Genomic DNA, 17,207 nt, shown 5'->3' with positions numbered 1-17,207 from the left:
GTTATTCCTTTTTTTTTCGACTTATTTTTACATGTAGAATTAGTCCGTAGATTAGTCCGGTAACACCCTGTATAATTAACTGAATTCTTTCCATTTCGATGTAGCAATTTATAAATTATTCCAAAAATACTCGAATGAGCAAACTATTTGATAACTAAACGATGAGTGTTTATGAGAATGCATACCGTTGAAGGATACCGTCTAAAAACGATAAAGAACCAACTGGGATATCTCTTCGTTAATTTTCCGATTTCACTTGCGCGGAAATGAATGACTTTTGAACTCGTATAAAATTGAGTTTCTCTTCCGCTAAAGTATGACACAAACTGTTTTAAATACGCTGTATATGTGCATATTAGAAAATTTGTACACGTGTACTAATTAAAGCAAAGACAGTGTTCACGAGTGAAGAGTCTGAAACGAACGTTTTTTCGGATCTTCGGAGACACGTTCGAAAGGATTGAAGAAGAGAAAGAAAAAGGCGTCTAGAATATATATATAAGTATTAGGCGAACAGTAATGAAATGAATTTTGGCATGGAAATTTTTATCCATATATTTGGCGATCGAAGGAATGGTACGAATAAAATATATGGGATCAAACAATATTGTTTATATTGGGTGGCCGAAATTTATCTAGTCATTACGCTAAGAGTAAGACGAGTACATGCATACGTACGTATACAGTGTACACACAGTGTCTGCGTGTGTGTATGCGCGCGTCTATACGCATGCACACGCGCACACACGTAAACGTGTAGATACGTATGCGTGCAGGCTATAGATACAAAATATAAATATAAATATAAATGCAAATATAAATATGAACATAAATATAAATACAAATATAAATTATAAATGCGAGATATAAATATAAATAACAAACGAGAAAAAATGAAGTGAAATACTCAGCCATCGCGAGCCACCCTGACTGAATGTGTCTAGCCACATTTTAATAAATAACAATTTGCAAGTAACGTTATTGTCGATCTGACCTTGCGTGATTATTGTGAGAGGACATCATCTTGATACAGAAAATCGGCTATGCTTCTCTCGTTTACCCTGTTTTCCGTTACGAACAGAATGTTATTCAAGTGAAACTGTGTACGAAAATTACAACAGTAGACCGCGAGGATACACAAAGGTGTGCAAATTATTAGTTTCAAAACGGTCTTTTCACGGAAACTCGAATTTCCTTTAAAGAGAGCTGAGGTGTAGTGGTACGGCAGAAGTATGAATCCGCCACTGAGGAGAACATTCTCCAGTATTCAAATTCCAAAATGAAAATCTCATAATTGAAAGAAAATATAAAGAGACGAGAATCAAGACCAAAAAAAAAGGAAACCAGCGGAGTAAAAAATAAAAAGACATTTTACAAAAAGGAAAACTTGTAGAAGCTCTCGTTGCTTTTTTCCTTTTTTTTTTTCTTTTTCTTGCTGAGCCCAACTTGAGTCTAATAACTTGCATCGCCTCTTTACTATCAGCGTCATGTTCCGTTCAAAATTACACGTCGAATGCGCAAACGAGATACGTGGTCTTACAAAATATGTATATTGCGTCGCGGTATTAGCTGCGGCGGCGTATTGAAAGTTATTTCGAGAAAATCGTTACAAAAAAAAAATGTATAATACTAATAAAACATTACAAGTTAGAAACGTACGATGTTTCTTATGATCGCTTGTATAATATAAAATATATACAAATACACGTAAAGATACAACTATATAAAGCTACAAGAAATCCCCGAATGCGAGTTTGTTATCGCAACGCGTATTTAAAAGTATTCGCTTTCGAATATTACACTGTAAGGGGCTTTGATACATTGAACTACTATAGAACATTCATATTTAAACAAAGAGGAACGAGAGCACACACTTTTATTAAGCTAATCTCCACACTCTGTTCGGTTGTCGCTGATCGGGGAACGTGAAATCGATTCCGTCGATGCCGATCTCGATCGTTCTGGAAATAAGGTGAACTTAAATACAACGTGTTATACAATCGAAATACTCGTACTGTAGCGAATAGTACAGTTTCGTGTGTCCAGATAACAAAATGTTCTTACAACTTAACAGCTCGCAATACGAAAAACAAAAACTAAAAAAAGAATGTCGCAATGTTCAAGATTACTTACCGATAAAATCATTGCCAATAAGAGAAGCACGGAAATTAATTTTACTAAGACTTCGAATCGAGACAATTATGTATAGCTTTTTATATAAAGTCGAAAAAAAAAATATTCAATTCGCGTCAGAAAAAGTCGCAAGTAAAAGTGAACGTGCTGCGCGAGGTTTCATTTGTAAGAATATGCGAACGGCGTGTTCGCGTGTACATGTGTAAACGGTACGTTACCTCCTGAACCATGTGCTGTAGAGAGATAAACTTTTTGGCGAATGCGGTTTTCTTTTTTTTTTTATATATATTATTATATTAACATAAAGCGAAAGTTTATATTTAAAAAATTGTGCAAACCTTTAAGAGATAATGATCCGTTCACGTGTAAACGCGGACACACTGTATGCGTTTAAATCGTATTCGTTAGTATAAGTTCAGTTAATGTTAAATAAACAGATCTCGGAAGCCGTCAGATTCGCAATACTTGTAACAAAGATATGCAGCATGGGCATGGGCAGTTTTCAATTTTCTTTTTTTCACTCGTTCTGACGAAAGTTTTACATGGGAGCAGTCTTTTTTGAAAATATTCGACACCTATTTAGTTTTTTGCAACCCGTACATAATAAGAGGGTGAAACTACCTTTGTAGAGTTCGAGATGAAGAAGCTATTTAGTAGCATAAATCTTGTACACGAGTGAATTACATTTCTTATGAATGTATCCTTACGATATTTATATTCTAATAATAGCGACAATTTTTATTTTTGATGTATTTCTGAAATTTGGGATGATATTTTTTTCTCATAATTATTTACGATAGACTGTTGCACTAATTTGTCTACAATCTTATATGGAGGTGCAGGGATCTATGATGGTGATTTTCTTGAGTTATACAAATTAAATAGCTAAAGACTGAAGGGTAGTTTCACCCCTAAAGAAATATACGTCAAATATTTTCACTGACTCTGCTTTTATGTAAAATCTCGTAAAAATCGGCATGTCACACATGGGGCATGTACTAAATTTCGAGTACGTTAAGTTTTGTGTTGATTGTAACATTAATTTGACATATTGCTTGTTTATGGGGAGTTTTATATAGCAACAGAACGTCAATGGAAGGGGAAGAAAATATGAATTTTCTAACGATCACTGATCGTGCAAAGTCAGTACGAACGATAGACGCAACATTACTTTAAGCAAATCGTTGGTAAGATAATCTAAACGCAACCATTTGTAACGTCTATAAGTGATAAATTATACCTTATACATAATTAGAGCTTGCGCTGTAGCTTATTCATCAGTCATGAAAGACACTACAAGATATCATGACTGTCTATATCAATGTTTGTGAGTGTACTATAAGTTATAAATTATAAGTGAACTACTGAATGTGTACATGGTAATATTATACTAGTCCATATTAAGATAATAATAAAATGTAATTTTGAATTCAAATTCTAAATTCGTCTAGATTAATATATATCAAGTGTTCCTCTTTGTTCTCTTCTTCTTTTTTTTTTAAGTAAGAAGCATAAAAATACAAGAAGATTTCGAATATGAAATAGTTGAAAAAATATAGTAGTAAATCGTTAAAATCTTCATTTAATGTCAGACATTTTTATTTTTTGCAATAAAAGTAACGTAGAAATAAAAAATCTGAAAATATTGAACATATTTTTTACAAATTTATTGAACTTTTGTAGCTATAAAAAAAATATTAAGATTTTCTATCCCCGAGAAAAATGATGACCCCGTATAACGGAAATATAATAAAAGAGGATCTCCGGTTAAATTGAATACAAACATTATTTTGTTTTGTACGTAGTAAAACGCAGTAATAAATCCTTGTTCCCAAAAATTGGATCATAGAAAATTTAATATCTATCTAAATATTTCCAAACTGATCATAATTATTTTATGACAATAGCATTATGTATTTTCTTGTTCAATAGATTTGCAGTTTTAAATGTCGCGACTACGGAACACCTGACAGTGGCAGCACCAATCAGGTGTTACAAACCTAGTCTCTATTCTACATTGTCAGTGTCTAGTCGTGGTCGTGGATCATATTTTCTCAATACGGAGCAGCGCTTGTGGTAAAATGCAATATCTACCTTGCGGGAGAAGAGTCTGTTAATTAATCATTTTTGTTGGGCTCTTCCTGTGAAATCGTTAGCTACATGAAAGTTCCTTGTTAAACAAGTAATTCGCGTGTTGTTTGTCATGTAAAATGAGCTTTTCCGTGAAAAAAACAGGTGGTAGAATGTGGCATGAAGCGCGAAAACAGGAGAAGAAAATTCGTGGGATGCTAGTGGATTATCGTCGTCGAGCTGAACGACGACGAGATTACTATGAAAAGATCGTAAGATATATATTTAAATAATAATTATCTGTCACTTTTTTGGCATTTGAAAAGGTTAACTTTCATTGACGGAAAATGCAACTTTCACGGTTCTTTTGGTTAACCTCAAAATTTTCATCTGTAGTTTTCATTTGTGATTGAAAATACAAATAAAATGTCTTACGATGTAAAATGACGCGTAGTAAAGTCTACAATTTTAATTGTAAAGTAATTAACTTTTTCATTTAGTACTTTGGTATATAAAACATTATAAAAGAAACGTGTACATAAAATTGAGATTTAAATCGAAAAATTTTTATTTTCATTCTGCATATGCATGTTTCCGTAGAAATCAGATCCTACACAATTTCTACAATTACATGGAAGGCCATGTAAAATACATTTGGATCCTGCAATAGCAACAGCTGGTGATAGTCCAGCAAATATGTAAGTTAAAGTGATATAATAAATTTTAATTCATCATATCAATAATGAGGATATATGTAATTACTATTGCACCTTAGATAATCTAACTTATGCAATCGAAATTATGAGTATAAATATCGTACATCGGTTGATTTAGAATGCAGAACTTTGACTCAGGATAGTATACTTCTGTGATCATTATTCCAAGGACACTGATACAAAAATAACATTCTATATATTAGAATAAAGAAACTTATAATTAGATAATGCCAAGATCTATTCCATTTACACGAAAAAGAGTTACATTAATTATTTTTTTATAAAACATTGTTACTACTACATATTTTACATTACTTTTACAAGATATTCTACAAATCTTGTTTATTAACTGTATACTCAACCAATTTTATTCCAATGTTAAATTAGAATACGAAACATTACTAAGTATACGTATATAAACTTATTATAATAAAATAAGTATATAAAATTACCTTGATAGAGAACGGTCAAGTAGATTATAATTTTCATTTACATCTGTACTAGTGAGATTAATGTCTATATGCATGTAAAGGAACAAGTAAAACATATAAATATAATGTATGGAGGAACAATATGTGTATTATACAAATAGGATGCCGTGGCAAGGGAATGAAGACAATCTTATTGACCGTTTTGATGTGCGTGCTCATCTTGATTGGATACCAGAAGCACCAGATTCTATCGATGTAGATATTGCTCTTACTAGTGAAGATAGACATATCAATTATGAACGTTATCGTATAATCGTACAAAATGAATTTTTAGGAGGTGGGGTATTACTATTATTTTAATGCCTCGTATATCTTATTTTTGAAACGGTTGATAAATAATAGTTTTTAATATAGTAACGGAAGAGAAGTTTCTACACCAAATACATTTGGAAGAACAGTTTGGTTCGTCAACCAAATTAGATGCTGCAAGGGACAAGAAAAAGTCAAGTAATAATGTAGCCATTGGATACAACTATGACACAGAGGAACCAATACCTGAAACAATAAAATCGTTAGATACTGTTGTATCTGACGAAAAAGGAGATGATGAAGACAGCGATATTGATCTAGGTATAAAATTTCTTTAAATAACTTCAAAGCATTACATATTTTTCTAGGTCTACATATCAACTTTTTTTTCAGATATTTGTGTGGACGTATCTCAGATTGAGCCATCGCAAGCACATGAAATGAATTTAGTAGCTCAAAAATATGGACTTTTAGGAGCTGATTATTTTAGTTTTCTAACACAAGATTTTGAAGAAGCAGAAACTTTAAGGCAAGCACGTAAGCAAGAAGAAGAGAAAGCTATGTATTCGGTAAAACATTTTTGCTGCATTATAATTCTGTCATGCAATAAAGAAGAATCAGTAAATATTCTTCGTTACTGTACTATGATATATTTATATTTATATAGGGTAGAAGATCGCGTAGAGAAAGACGCGCATTTAGAGAGAAAAAGATGATTGGTCGAGTTATGAGTCCACCCAGGTAATTACTCGTATTCTGAATATGAAATCATTTTTGATTTAATTTTACTTACATATTTTGAATCCATTTTATTGTTAGCTATGCAGCCAGAGAAAGTCCTGAATACAATCCATATAGGAAATCTTCGTCGAAATCTCGTTCAAGATCAGCATCACCTGTAAATACTGGACAAATTACTTATATTACAAGTTTTGGCGGTGAAGAAGAAACTCATGGAAGCTCTTCCCACGTTACTTCTTCCAATTCAAGAAAGATCAATTATTCTCATCTCAGGCGAAGAAGATCAGATAGTCCGATGCTTAATGAAAGAACAATAAATAGAAAGTTTTCAAAATCAAGATCAAGAAGTTGTTCTCGATCTGTTAATAAACCAAAATCTTATAGAAATCGTGACAGAAAACGGAGCACGTCGAGAATAAGGTAAATTTCCTCGTATTTTGTATCTATGTATATTTATGTAGGTACCTGTAATGTGATCATCATGAATAATACTTTGATTTCTCATACTGTACATAATTTGATAATTATTGAAAATAATTAAGTTACATTATTTTTAGATCAAGGAGAACACGTTCACGACATAGAAAAGTTACAAGATCTAGAACAAGAAGTCGCTCTAGACGACCGCGAAGTCGAAGTAAATCTAAGTCTCGTTGCAGAAGTTTTAGTAGATCTCATTCGCGTACAGTTTCAAGATCAAAAACAAGATCTAGATCTCGTTCACGTGCAAAAAGATCCAGAAGTTTATCCTCGAGCAGTTCGTCTAGGTCAAAGTCAAACTCAAGGTCGAGATCGAGACTACGCTCGAATTCAAGATCCAAATCGCACAACAGAAGCCACTCAAGAGACAGTTATCGCCGAAGACATTATTCTCCATCGAAATCAATATCTAAATCTCGATCCAGGACTAAATCTCAGTCTAGATCCAGATCAAGATCAAGGAGTCAAACAAGATGCAAGCGGTCCCGAAGTATTGAAAACAAAGCACAAGCACTTCCAAGGTAAAATGTATATTTATTTTATTAAATACACCATTTCTATTGTACTTATCATTTTCATTATTGTATTAGATATTATGGTCGTCGTGGAAAATCGTCAAGTTTAGAATTAGAATTATCGGATAACGAAGATAAAATTCCTACGACAGCACCAAAACCATCAGTTAATAACACTTCGAGCATGTGAGTTAATTAATAAGTAAAATATGTCATTTATTTCTAATATTTTGAATATACTAGAACTTTCTTGTAATATTTCAGGAGCAAGCCAAAAGCAGGGTTAAGTACAAATTCTGGTGGCGGACACAAAGTCAGTAAGAACCATAACACTTACTTAGTCACTAAAAGCACAGAGAATAAAGACAGTATATACTCTCTAATATATAACTACCCTCTCAACGAAGAACCTCAGCAAGTGCAACTTGTTTTCATTCTGTTGGGCAATATAAGGCGTTTACATTATATTTCACATTCCGTATTTTATTATTTTGATCCGATTTCGTTTCGCATATTTCTCGATAACAAACCACGAAGAATTTGAATTTCGCTCATATTAAAATATTTATTGATATCGTAAATTTCATTACCTACAATTATAACAGCACAAATTTATTTATGTTGTTATAAAAGAAATAAAATTTCTTTCTTTCAAAAATTCAATTTAAAAAATGTATCTTTTTCATTAACAATGTTATGCACTGTTATTAGAGTGGAAACATCAAATTTTTTGTGGTATAACTTCCTTCATTTTTACGAGTAATGATATACGTGCATATTTCGTTGTAGAATATATCCTATGATGAAGTACTTTTTTATGTATTAAGATATATTGAAATATATGAATAGAATATGTGTAGTAGCATAACAGATTTCTGAAGTATTAATATATATAAGCATTAATATAAACTTTATTTTATAGAGCGTTTCTGAATAGGCAGTATTTCAGATTATTTAATTTATATTAATATTGTAACAGTATTAAAAGAAATAATATTTTTTGTTCAATTATTTAATTGATGTACCTTTGATATTTTTTACTTTTTACTTTTTACGAATTATAATTTGAACAAATAACATTATTAAATACTGTGATATTTATTTTGAAATTTCAGAAACATGTTATGTTCTACTACACATATTTTTTTTTAAATCGAGTTACGTTTAAAAGTAAAAGAGTTACATATTTCAGTCACTGAAAATCACACCCCAGGAGCGGCTTAAGAAGAAAATGCAAGCCTTATTAAATAAACAATGTGAGTACAATGTTTTCCAGAAATTAATTTTTGTTACATTATAATACTCTGACTGGTTATCAGATAAAGCTGACAAGAAGGCCGAACAACTTAGGATTGAAAAAATGGAGCAACAACGGCAAGATCGAGAAGATGAAATTCGGGAAATGTCTTTGAAATTACGTAGAAAGTAAGTCGCATTATTCGAGTATCCGACCATCGGGTACCCGGCATTTTCGAGTTCTCGCACGCCTCTAACGTGTAGCTATGTTTGTTGATTCATCAATCTCAATAATTTTCAGGCAGAGGGAACGAAGACACCGATATGAAGGTCATAGTTCTGATTCACATTCCTCCGTGTCACGCACACCAAGTCCTGGACGCAGTCCACGAATCGTTCGCCGCGATAGAAAAGACAGGGATATGAGGGATTTTGAAAGTGATCGCGATCGAGATAGAGATAGAGAGAGGGATAGACGGGACGATAGAGAAAAGTTTAGAACTGAATCTCGCAGAAGATATAGAGATTCGCCGATTCGATCTTTAAGTCCGAGGAGTAGCCGGTAAAAAATAAAAGCGATTGTTAAACTATTACATTTAATTTTAAAGCAACATACTTATAACTATTTTCCAATTTTTTGTTCTTTTTTTAGAGGCCTAGTCGATTATTGACAACAAGTGTGTGTATGGTTAATCTTCCATTTAATGGACTTAAAATTTTATTAGACTCTTCCTTATCGCATTCCTTCCGTAATGCTACGAACAAAAAAAGATACAAAACGTATGATATAATTTACGATTATCCTTTATCAATTAATATTGTTTAATATTGCATTGCAAAGTAATAAATATAGTTGTTTCTTTACGCGCATCATTATTATCACATGCAATCTTTATACTTTAAATTCCGAAAGTTTAGTCAATAGCTAGTTTTAAGTAAAATAGGAAACAAATAAAATGTCATATTAAAAGAGGTCTAATAATGACACAGGCATTGTAGTTATTGTTTGTTTAAATTTGTTTTCTATAATATGTGTTTCATTATATATTAATAGGAATATATTTAATAAAATACATATAACATGATAAAATATACTAATATAAAGGAAAAGTGATTCTGTCAAAATATAAATAAATAATAGTTTTAGTGTCCCCATTTTTCTGCATCATCTTTTTAGCCTGACACTAAAATCCCTGGCGTGATCACTCTCGTTTCCTCTCTGTTCATTTCCAACCCCTAAATAACAACAAATGATTCTTGCCGATATTCCTATAAGGGGTAGTGCAATAAGCGGCAGGAATCATCTGCTCCTGAAAATCTGAAAATAGCGCCACTAGACCGTAGCGGCAAAACGCTCAAACTGTTAGCCAAACGTTACCGACCGAGTACCGATCTTAGTGCCGCTAGCGCCACCTGGCGATGGAAAGCCGAAACTAATCGGCTACAAGCTTGGTCGTTTCGCCACTACGAGGTAATGGCACTGTTTGTCGATTTTGCCGGAAGTTGTACGTGGCGCCGCCCCGCGGAGGAATCCTGAACATCATCAACATGCATCATCTTTTTAGCCTAGAACAGAACCTGTATCAACTTTTTAGCCTGGACCAGAACCTGCATCATCTTTTAGGCTGGATCAGAGCCTACATAGAAGAGCCTCTTTTAATATAGAAGTAGCATCCACTCTGGCATTATTTGGAATCCGCTGCTAATGATGCAGGTTCTGGTCCACGCAGCACTATATCGGGGATACTAAAATCCCGGGCGTGAGCACTCTCATTTCCTCTCTGATTCCATGATGATTCGCCTTCTCACCGACAAGAATTTTCTCAGTGGTCTTCTGCACCGACGAAATGCTGTCGATGGCCTTCTGTTTCTTACCCCAGCCACAATATATCCTAGAGGGCGTTAGAAAACACCGAATTATTCGAGTGACATGATCTCCCATAAGGCTGGCTGTCTTTAACAGTATCTCGTCGGTGATATAACATATATACTGTTTAATATAAAAAAATTAGAATAGATTGATATTAGTCGAGAATTGAAAAAGAAGTTATTAATAAAATTGTAACAACCTTATTTCAGTTAAAATACGTAATCTTAAGTTGCTTTTTAATTCATTTATTTATGTGTAAAACCGTATACGAGTGTGCCTGCTCTTGTTTTATGCGCACCATACCCACCATACCCCAAATCTGTTAGTAACTAATATGGCGGAATAGGTATATGTTGACTTTTCGAGTTCCGGAGATCTCGGATTCAAATATTTCTACACAATAGAATCTAAAAAGCATCAAGTTAGTTGTTATTAATTTCTGCTACTACCGATATGCATTAATATGAGTATCGACACCACATGTTGCGTGCATAATTGCACCAAGTATTTTTAACAATAAGTGCGTACGTTACCTATTAAAACAGTCTACTAGGAATCAGCTAATTTCAATTTTTCAAAGGAATGTATTATAAACGTCATTGGAAAATAAAGAAATATACAATTTTTTAAATTATTTTGGTTCTAAATAAAGATAATGCGACTTACGTAATGAAAGTGTTAATATCAGTTTTATACATTTTATCGAAAGGTTAAGAGGTGCTTTTGTTATTTGAGATTCAATATATTGAAAAATCAGTATAAGTTTATTTAGCCTACAAGTAGAAAAAAATAAATTAAATAAACTCGATAATGTGAAGTTTGCGTAAGTATAATTCGTTTTAATACATTATCACTGTGCAACAGTATGTTTAATTGTAATGCATTTATTGAATCGATTTACGCGAATACCAAAACTCAGAATTAATATAATAACATTACAGTACTCTTTGGCAAATTTCTAATTTCTCTCTTGATAATCACAAAAGCCACTTTTTAAAATATTTGATGTGATTTTATCAATAAAAATTAATGATATGTTATGCTATTTTTTTAATTAATTCAGCCGTTTAGTTAGTCTTTCAGAAATATGTGTGATATATCCAAAAAAATGAAGAAAGATACAAGTGTCAAAAACAATGTGCAAAATGAAACGAAGGATAAACAAAGTGTTGTTAAAAAGGAATCTAAGTTAAAGAGTACAAATGAAGATGTACAACGTGCAATTGAAGGTTTAAAAGAGATTCCAGATGAAGAACTTCAAGAATTCCTTGACGATGAAGATTTCATGGAAGGCTTGGATGTTGTTGATGCTTGGGAAGGTGACGAAGAAAAGAAAGAAGTTGAACCTAAAACTTCTCTCATCAAGGAACAAGAACAGAAACGTCCTTCTAGGTAGCATCAATAATGTAGAATAATGTACCAATTATTATTATTTATTACAGAACTAAGTTTGTTATATAATATTATCAGAATAATATTAGAGTTCAAGCTCTTTGTAATTTGATTGTATATAATTTTGATCACTATATTCTTTTACCACTCGTTCTATTTAATATACCTGAAAGTATTTACATTATTTCCCTTAAACAAGTGATACTATGTAGGAAAGAATGATTTCAAGCCTATTTATAGGGACAGACATCGACGTGACTACAAAGGTAAGGAAAGGCCAAAGAGAGAAGAGAAAAAACATGAAGAAATACGCCGCGACCCTTCCAAAAGCACGAAGGACATAGAGAGAGATAAAATACGTACAAAAAGAGACAATGAAAGTAAACTTCTAGCCGAAAAAGAGAAAGCTATTAAGCATTTGTTAGATTCTGATAATGTTGTACCACCAGGTACAGAAGTTGAAGCCATTCAAAGTATTGCAGAGAAACAAAGTCTCGAACAAACACAAATACATATTCGCAGAAGTCGTGAACGACGCAGAAGTTTAGAACGTCAAGGAGGAAATTCGTTAAGACGGCGATCTCCAGATAGGATTAGAGTCAACTCTTTAAATTCTCCTCGTCGTAAGTCTCCACTATTAATGAGTCCAGAGCGTAGAAGTCCTTTCAAGATGAATGCTGAAAGACATCGAAGTCCAATGAGATTTAGTCCTGACAAAAGAAGAAGCCCAAGATTCAACTGTGTCCGTAGAAGCCCATTTGCATTCAGCCCAGATCGACGAAGAAGCCCGGTTAGACGTCTCAGTTGGGAACGAAGAACAAGCGCAGATAGAAGATGGAGTGCCGAAAGACACAGAAGACGTACAAATATACATGAACGGTGAGAAGACAAGATTTTAAAATGTATATTATATTTTTCTTTGTTTTCACTGTAGTTGTAATAAGAAAATAATACATACTTTGTCACTTTTTCTTGTAAAATACGACTTTATACAAATCAAACATGTAAGAATCGTATTTTTATAAATTATAACAAAAATTTTAATAAATTCCTGATTTATGTAAGTAGAATATTTTAACACAACTTTGAAATTGTTAAGCCGAAGAAGTCGATCGCGAGATCGACAACGAAGCCGCAGTATGGAGCGCATTAGAAGAAAAATCAGCCGTTCGCCGATTAGACGTTATAGTCCTCGTCGACGGAGTCGAAGTCGGAGTAGATCAGTAGAACGTCGTACAAGAAAGCGATCGCCTTTTATCAATGAACTTACAAGGCAACTGAGAAATGAAGCAATAGTAACAACACATATAAATACTGGTTATGCACCTCCTCCAACAATGGATGGCATACCACCAATGATGAATACTGTTCCATATCAATCAGAAGGAGAGCCTAGACCACCATTGCCTATGCCGCCTTACATGCATCAAGCTGGATTACCACCGCCGCCGCCTCCAATGTCATCAGGTGTTGCACCAGGTGGACCGCCGTTTATGAATTTTGAAAATTCATCTCAACCGATGAATTTTGAACCTGTACCATTACATCCATTACCTCAAACGGAATATGTTTCTGGTCCAGTGATGTACAATCAACCAAATACAAGTTCAATTCAGCCTTCGCATCGACCAGCACTTCTTCCAGCACCAATATCTTCGCCACAACCAGAACCTGTTGGAGGGCCCATGGAGCATCTACCAGCAACATATAATTCATCGCACGGCATTGCTCCTACACGACAATCACCAATTCAAAATTTTGAATTTCCAAATAAATCCAGGGAAAAAATATCTCCATCCTACAGGGAACGTAGTTTCAGAGATTCCTATAATGGATATCATGCTTCACAAGAAGAACGACTAAAGACTCCTGAACCACCAGTCATCTCTGATACAAAAGTAATTTTATTACACATTGTAACAGTGTTCCATTTTTTTTTTTTTTAACATATTTACGTGTCATGCTTTATACTATCATATTATCAGATTTTGTGTGCTTTTTTCACATAGTCTGCAGTTAAATATTTCAGTTTCACCCTAAGAAAATAATATTTGACTTATGAATTCACCTTACAGCAGTTTGAAAAGACGAGTTTATCCAGTCTATTGGAAGCATCTGTTTCCGCAAAAGGTGCGAATATATTTCTAATTTAGTTAGTTGTTGTTAAAGGTTACACTTGCATATTAAAGTTTTCTTTTTAATTTTGTTGTACACTTTTTAGATTCAGCTACTCTACCAGTCTTATATCCAGGTAAGGATATTTCCACACTTCAAAGTCTGAAAACCTTGTTAATGAAACTGATTAATAAACATATTACATACACAATTTGAGTACACATACATAGCATTTTAAATTAATGCACACAATATTTTCAAACATTTTATACGGAGTCCGCGTAAATTTATGTTTCTTACTGTAATAGGATTCAAACCTGAAATATTGCGCCATTGTGAACATGCCCTGCGTGAACTTCCTACTGAAGATCCCCGTTTAAAGATGAAAGGGCGATTTTTCTATGATCCTGTAAAGGAGAATGTGCAAAACGAACAAGAAGAATATTCGTCAAACTCCATACTTTTGCAAAGAAGCAAGAGTAAGATATGTTGGGAAGAGGAAGAAAGCGGCCAACACCTTTCTCCAGTAAAACAAAATGTACAAATGCATCAAAAAATTTGTCAGACTGATGAAGTAGAAACAAACACGAAGTTTGTCCAAGCAACTGTTACTATGGTAGATGTTGAAGTACAAGTTCATCCTCAAGATCTACAACAAAAAAATAAGGAGGAAAAGAGACCCGTTATGGATCGTCTTGATTGGAACGTGCGTGAAACATTCGATTATACAAAGAAATATCGAGAAGCAGATGATTTGAGGTGGAGTTTAAGTAATTCATCCCAAAAAAGACCTTGGAGTAGAACAGTGTCTCCTCCCAGAAGAAACGATGATCGTGATAATCGTGTTGACTCTGCATCTTCTTTAGATCATAATCCAAGAAATTTGAAGTTAGGATCACCAATAAGAAATAGGGATAGTTTCTCCAGTCATAAGGGACCCATGCGCGATCATTACGTTCGTGAAAGATATTCGCCTAACTACAGGCACTCCTTGAATGAACGTGATGATTTTCACGATAACAGAAGTGACCATAGTCGTGGTGAAAGTCCTATGATGTTAGAAGATTCTGAAGAAGAGCTAGAAATGGAGCATACATTCCAAAGAGGATCAGATTGGCATGGAAGAGGAAAGATGATAAGAGGTAGATCCAGCCCCCTCATGAAACCACACATATACAGAGGAAAGTACTCAGGAGGAAGACCTTACCGTGGCCGTGGAGGATATCGTGGAAAATTCTAAAACTATTTGTGTAAAGCACAAATTTACAATATTGTAGAATTATATAATCAAATATACCAATATATTAAAAAATTGATTATCTATTCTTACAACAATGTTAAGAAAACACTATAAATATTAGTTTTATCTTATTTCAATATTCAACTTACGTATGATTTACTGGTATGTTTTAAATAAAAATTCAATTTGAGCATCGTATGCAAGAGAAATGAATTTGAATACATGCAAATATACATTGAAACCATGTTTACACGACAGTCCATGTAAACGCAAAGTAATTTTCTATATAACGTTTATGTAATAAACGTTCTATGGGACAATACACAATAGTGCAAAGAAAATTACTATTTATGGTAATACAGTAGATTATTATCAGATGTATAACTATATATGATAACTGTACAAACTTTCTGAGTGATACGCCTTATATGTTACTATCTTGTTTTGTATGGAAAATGATTTCCATATGTAAAACTAAAGCAGTTAAATACGACCAGCAACTGTCAACACGGTAAATTTGCTATGACATTTTATTTGAAATACCCAAAACATATTTTAGTGAACAAAAAACAAATTACCTTTTGTTAATCAAAATTATTAAATTCAATTACCAAGTAAGAATACAAATTTCTCGAAATATGTCACATGAAAAGATAGATACAGAAATATTTTTTCTTGTTTTATCATGAACGTTTATAGGATAAGTACGGTATAGATTGACAAGATAATATGAATAGTTAGATCATCGAATGAAAAAAACAATTTGAACATTGTGTTTCCATTATACAAATTTAATATAAAGTGTGAGATCATTGCATACAAAGCTATAGGTTTTGAAATATCTCTGTCGTTTTTAACTGGAAAAGATAAAATATTTTAAAAATATATATTTTATTTAAACATGTTATTATTATTTTCAAATAATAATGTAAAAAGTGTCTAGATTACATAAGTTCTTTAGAACAATTTATTAACATATGTGCTGCATAATTTTATTGAAAAAATTGGAAGTCAAATATGTTAATAAATGCAGTGGAATACAATTATATGGTTTGAAGTTTTAATTTCTTAAGCACCTCTTTAAACATATTACACTCAAATAAATGTACATACAGTATAACTGATACGTCTTGTCAGATTTCTTCTGTCTATTTGATAATAAAATAGTGATAAAAAAAGCATAAGGAATGTTGAAAAATCAGAAATTGTATTTAGAAAACAAAGTGATTTTTCTCAAAATATTAAATTCTTCAACAAAACTTTTATTAAATTATTTTTTTTGTATAGCACTTCCTTTTTGAGCCTGAAAATACTTAAATAAATACATTTTTATTGATAATACAGGAATGTTTTGAACTTTACATTACAGTATAATGTAATCGAAATTGTAAAAAATATTAGTAATGTATAGGAATTTACATTTTTATCTTTACTAAATTAAAATAAGTTAATATATCCGTATAATAAGTATTTTAATGTTTTCATATTTTTGTTTTTATAATTACAATACATTTTCAGAGAATTTTTTTTTAAGTATCAAATGTACTAAATTTACATAGGTTTTATATTATATTTAAAACAATTGCCAATGATTTCAACTAATTAACAAGTTATAATTATTTTTTAATTGTTAGTTTAATGACGGTAATGGTGTCATATAACTTCTTAAAACGGAAGATAAACTTTCCACATATTATACAAATATTTATACATTTAGGATCAATTTATTATTCTATTAATTTAATAAATAGATTTATTTTATAACAGTTACTATGCTAAGAATGTTTTGTCAGAACTTCATATGTCAAACAATACAATATCCTATTAATAATAATATCAATATACTATTTTTAAATAATTTGAGAATAATACGATACTACAGGTATAACAGAATTAAAAAATATACGATTTGTGATATATATATCACAAATTTTATTTATCTATATTTGTAGATGTTAG

At 32.3% G+C, this 17,207-nt stretch overlaps 2 protein-coding genes across 9 annotated transcripts; both read left to right on the top strand.

Annotated features, from left to right (window-relative positions):
- Positions 1-4,145: 4,145 nt before the first annotated feature.
- Positions 4,146-9,495, top strand: LOC143357901 (CLK4-associating serine/arginine rich protein). Of its 2 annotated transcripts, XM_076794589.1 has the most exons (14): positions 4,147-4,475; positions 4,804-4,901; positions 5,512-5,687; positions 5,765-5,980; positions 6,053-6,228; positions 6,327-6,400; positions 6,479-6,820; positions 6,958-7,401; positions 7,471-7,581; positions 7,660-7,708; positions 8,588-8,651; positions 8,715-8,820; positions 8,933-9,193; positions 9,284-9,495. In XM_076794589.1, the coding sequence occupies exons 1-14, from the start codon at positions 4,344-4,346 to the stop codon at positions 9,300-9,302; spliced, it is 2,268 nt and encodes a 755-aa protein (XP_076650704.1). In that variant the 5' UTR covers positions 4,147-4,343; the 3' UTR covers positions 9,303-9,495. The 2 variants fall into 2 exon arrangements, with proteins under 2 accessions (XP_076650705.1, XP_076650704.1); XM_076794590.1 differs by lacking the exons at positions 8,933-9,193; positions 9,284-9,495 and having other exon boundaries at positions 4,146-4,475; positions 7,660-7,712.
- A 1,086-nt stretch (positions 9,496-10,581) lies between these two features.
- On the top strand, positions 10,582-16,294 carry LOC143357899 (uncharacterized). Of its 7 annotated transcripts, none has more exons than XM_076794587.1 (7): positions 10,582-10,922; positions 11,585-11,893; positions 12,134-12,772; positions 12,993-13,791; positions 13,969-14,023; positions 14,115-14,144; positions 14,317-16,294. In XM_076794587.1, exons 2-7 carry the CDS (start codon positions 11,589-11,591, stop codon positions 15,246-15,248), a joined length of 2,760 nt encoding a protein of 919 aa, XP_076650702.1. In that variant the 5' UTR covers positions 10,582-10,922; positions 11,585-11,588; the 3' UTR covers positions 15,249-16,294. The 7 variants fall into 7 exon arrangements, with proteins under 7 accessions (XP_076650702.1, XP_076650701.1, XP_076650700.1 ...); XM_076794586.1 differs by having other exon boundaries at positions 11,573-11,893; XM_076794585.1 differs by having other exon boundaries at positions 10,582-11,324.
- The last annotated feature ends 913 nt before the right edge of the window (positions 16,295-17,207 follow it).

The sequence above is a fragment of the Halictus rubicundus genome, chromosome 10 (genome assembly GCF_050948215.1).
Source record: "Halictus rubicundus isolate RS-2024b chromosome 10, iyHalRubi1_principal, whole genome shotgun sequence".
NCBI lineage: Eukaryota > Metazoa > Arthropoda > Insecta > Hymenoptera > Halictidae > Halictus > Halictus rubicundus.
This window is presented reverse-complemented; position numbering and strand designations above follow the sequence as displayed.

Coding starts and splice junctions, on each gene's coding strand:
- LOC143357899 (XM_076794587.1), top strand. CDS start 11,589: ATGTGTGATATATCCAAAAAAATGAAGAAAGATACAAGTGTCAAAAAC. Junction 13,792..13,968: donor CAGTCATCTCTGATACAAAA/GTAATTTTATTA, acceptor TTCACCTTACAG/CAGTTTGAAAAGACGAGTTT. Junction 14,145..14,316: donor TCTACCAGTCTTATATCCAG/GTAAGGATATTT, acceptor TTACTGTAATAG/GATTCAAACCTGAAATATTG.
- LOC143357901 (XM_076794589.1), top strand. CDS start 4,344: ATGAGCTTTTCCGTGAAAAAAACAGGTGGTAGAATGTGGCATGAAGCG. Junction 8,652..8,714: donor AGCCTTATTAAATAAACAAT/GTGAGTACAATG, acceptor ACTGGTTATCAG/ATAAAGCTGACAAGAAGGCC. Junction 8,821..8,932: donor TCTTTGAAATTACGTAGAAA/GTAAGTCGCATT, acceptor AATAATTTTCAG/GCAGAGGGAACGAAGACACC.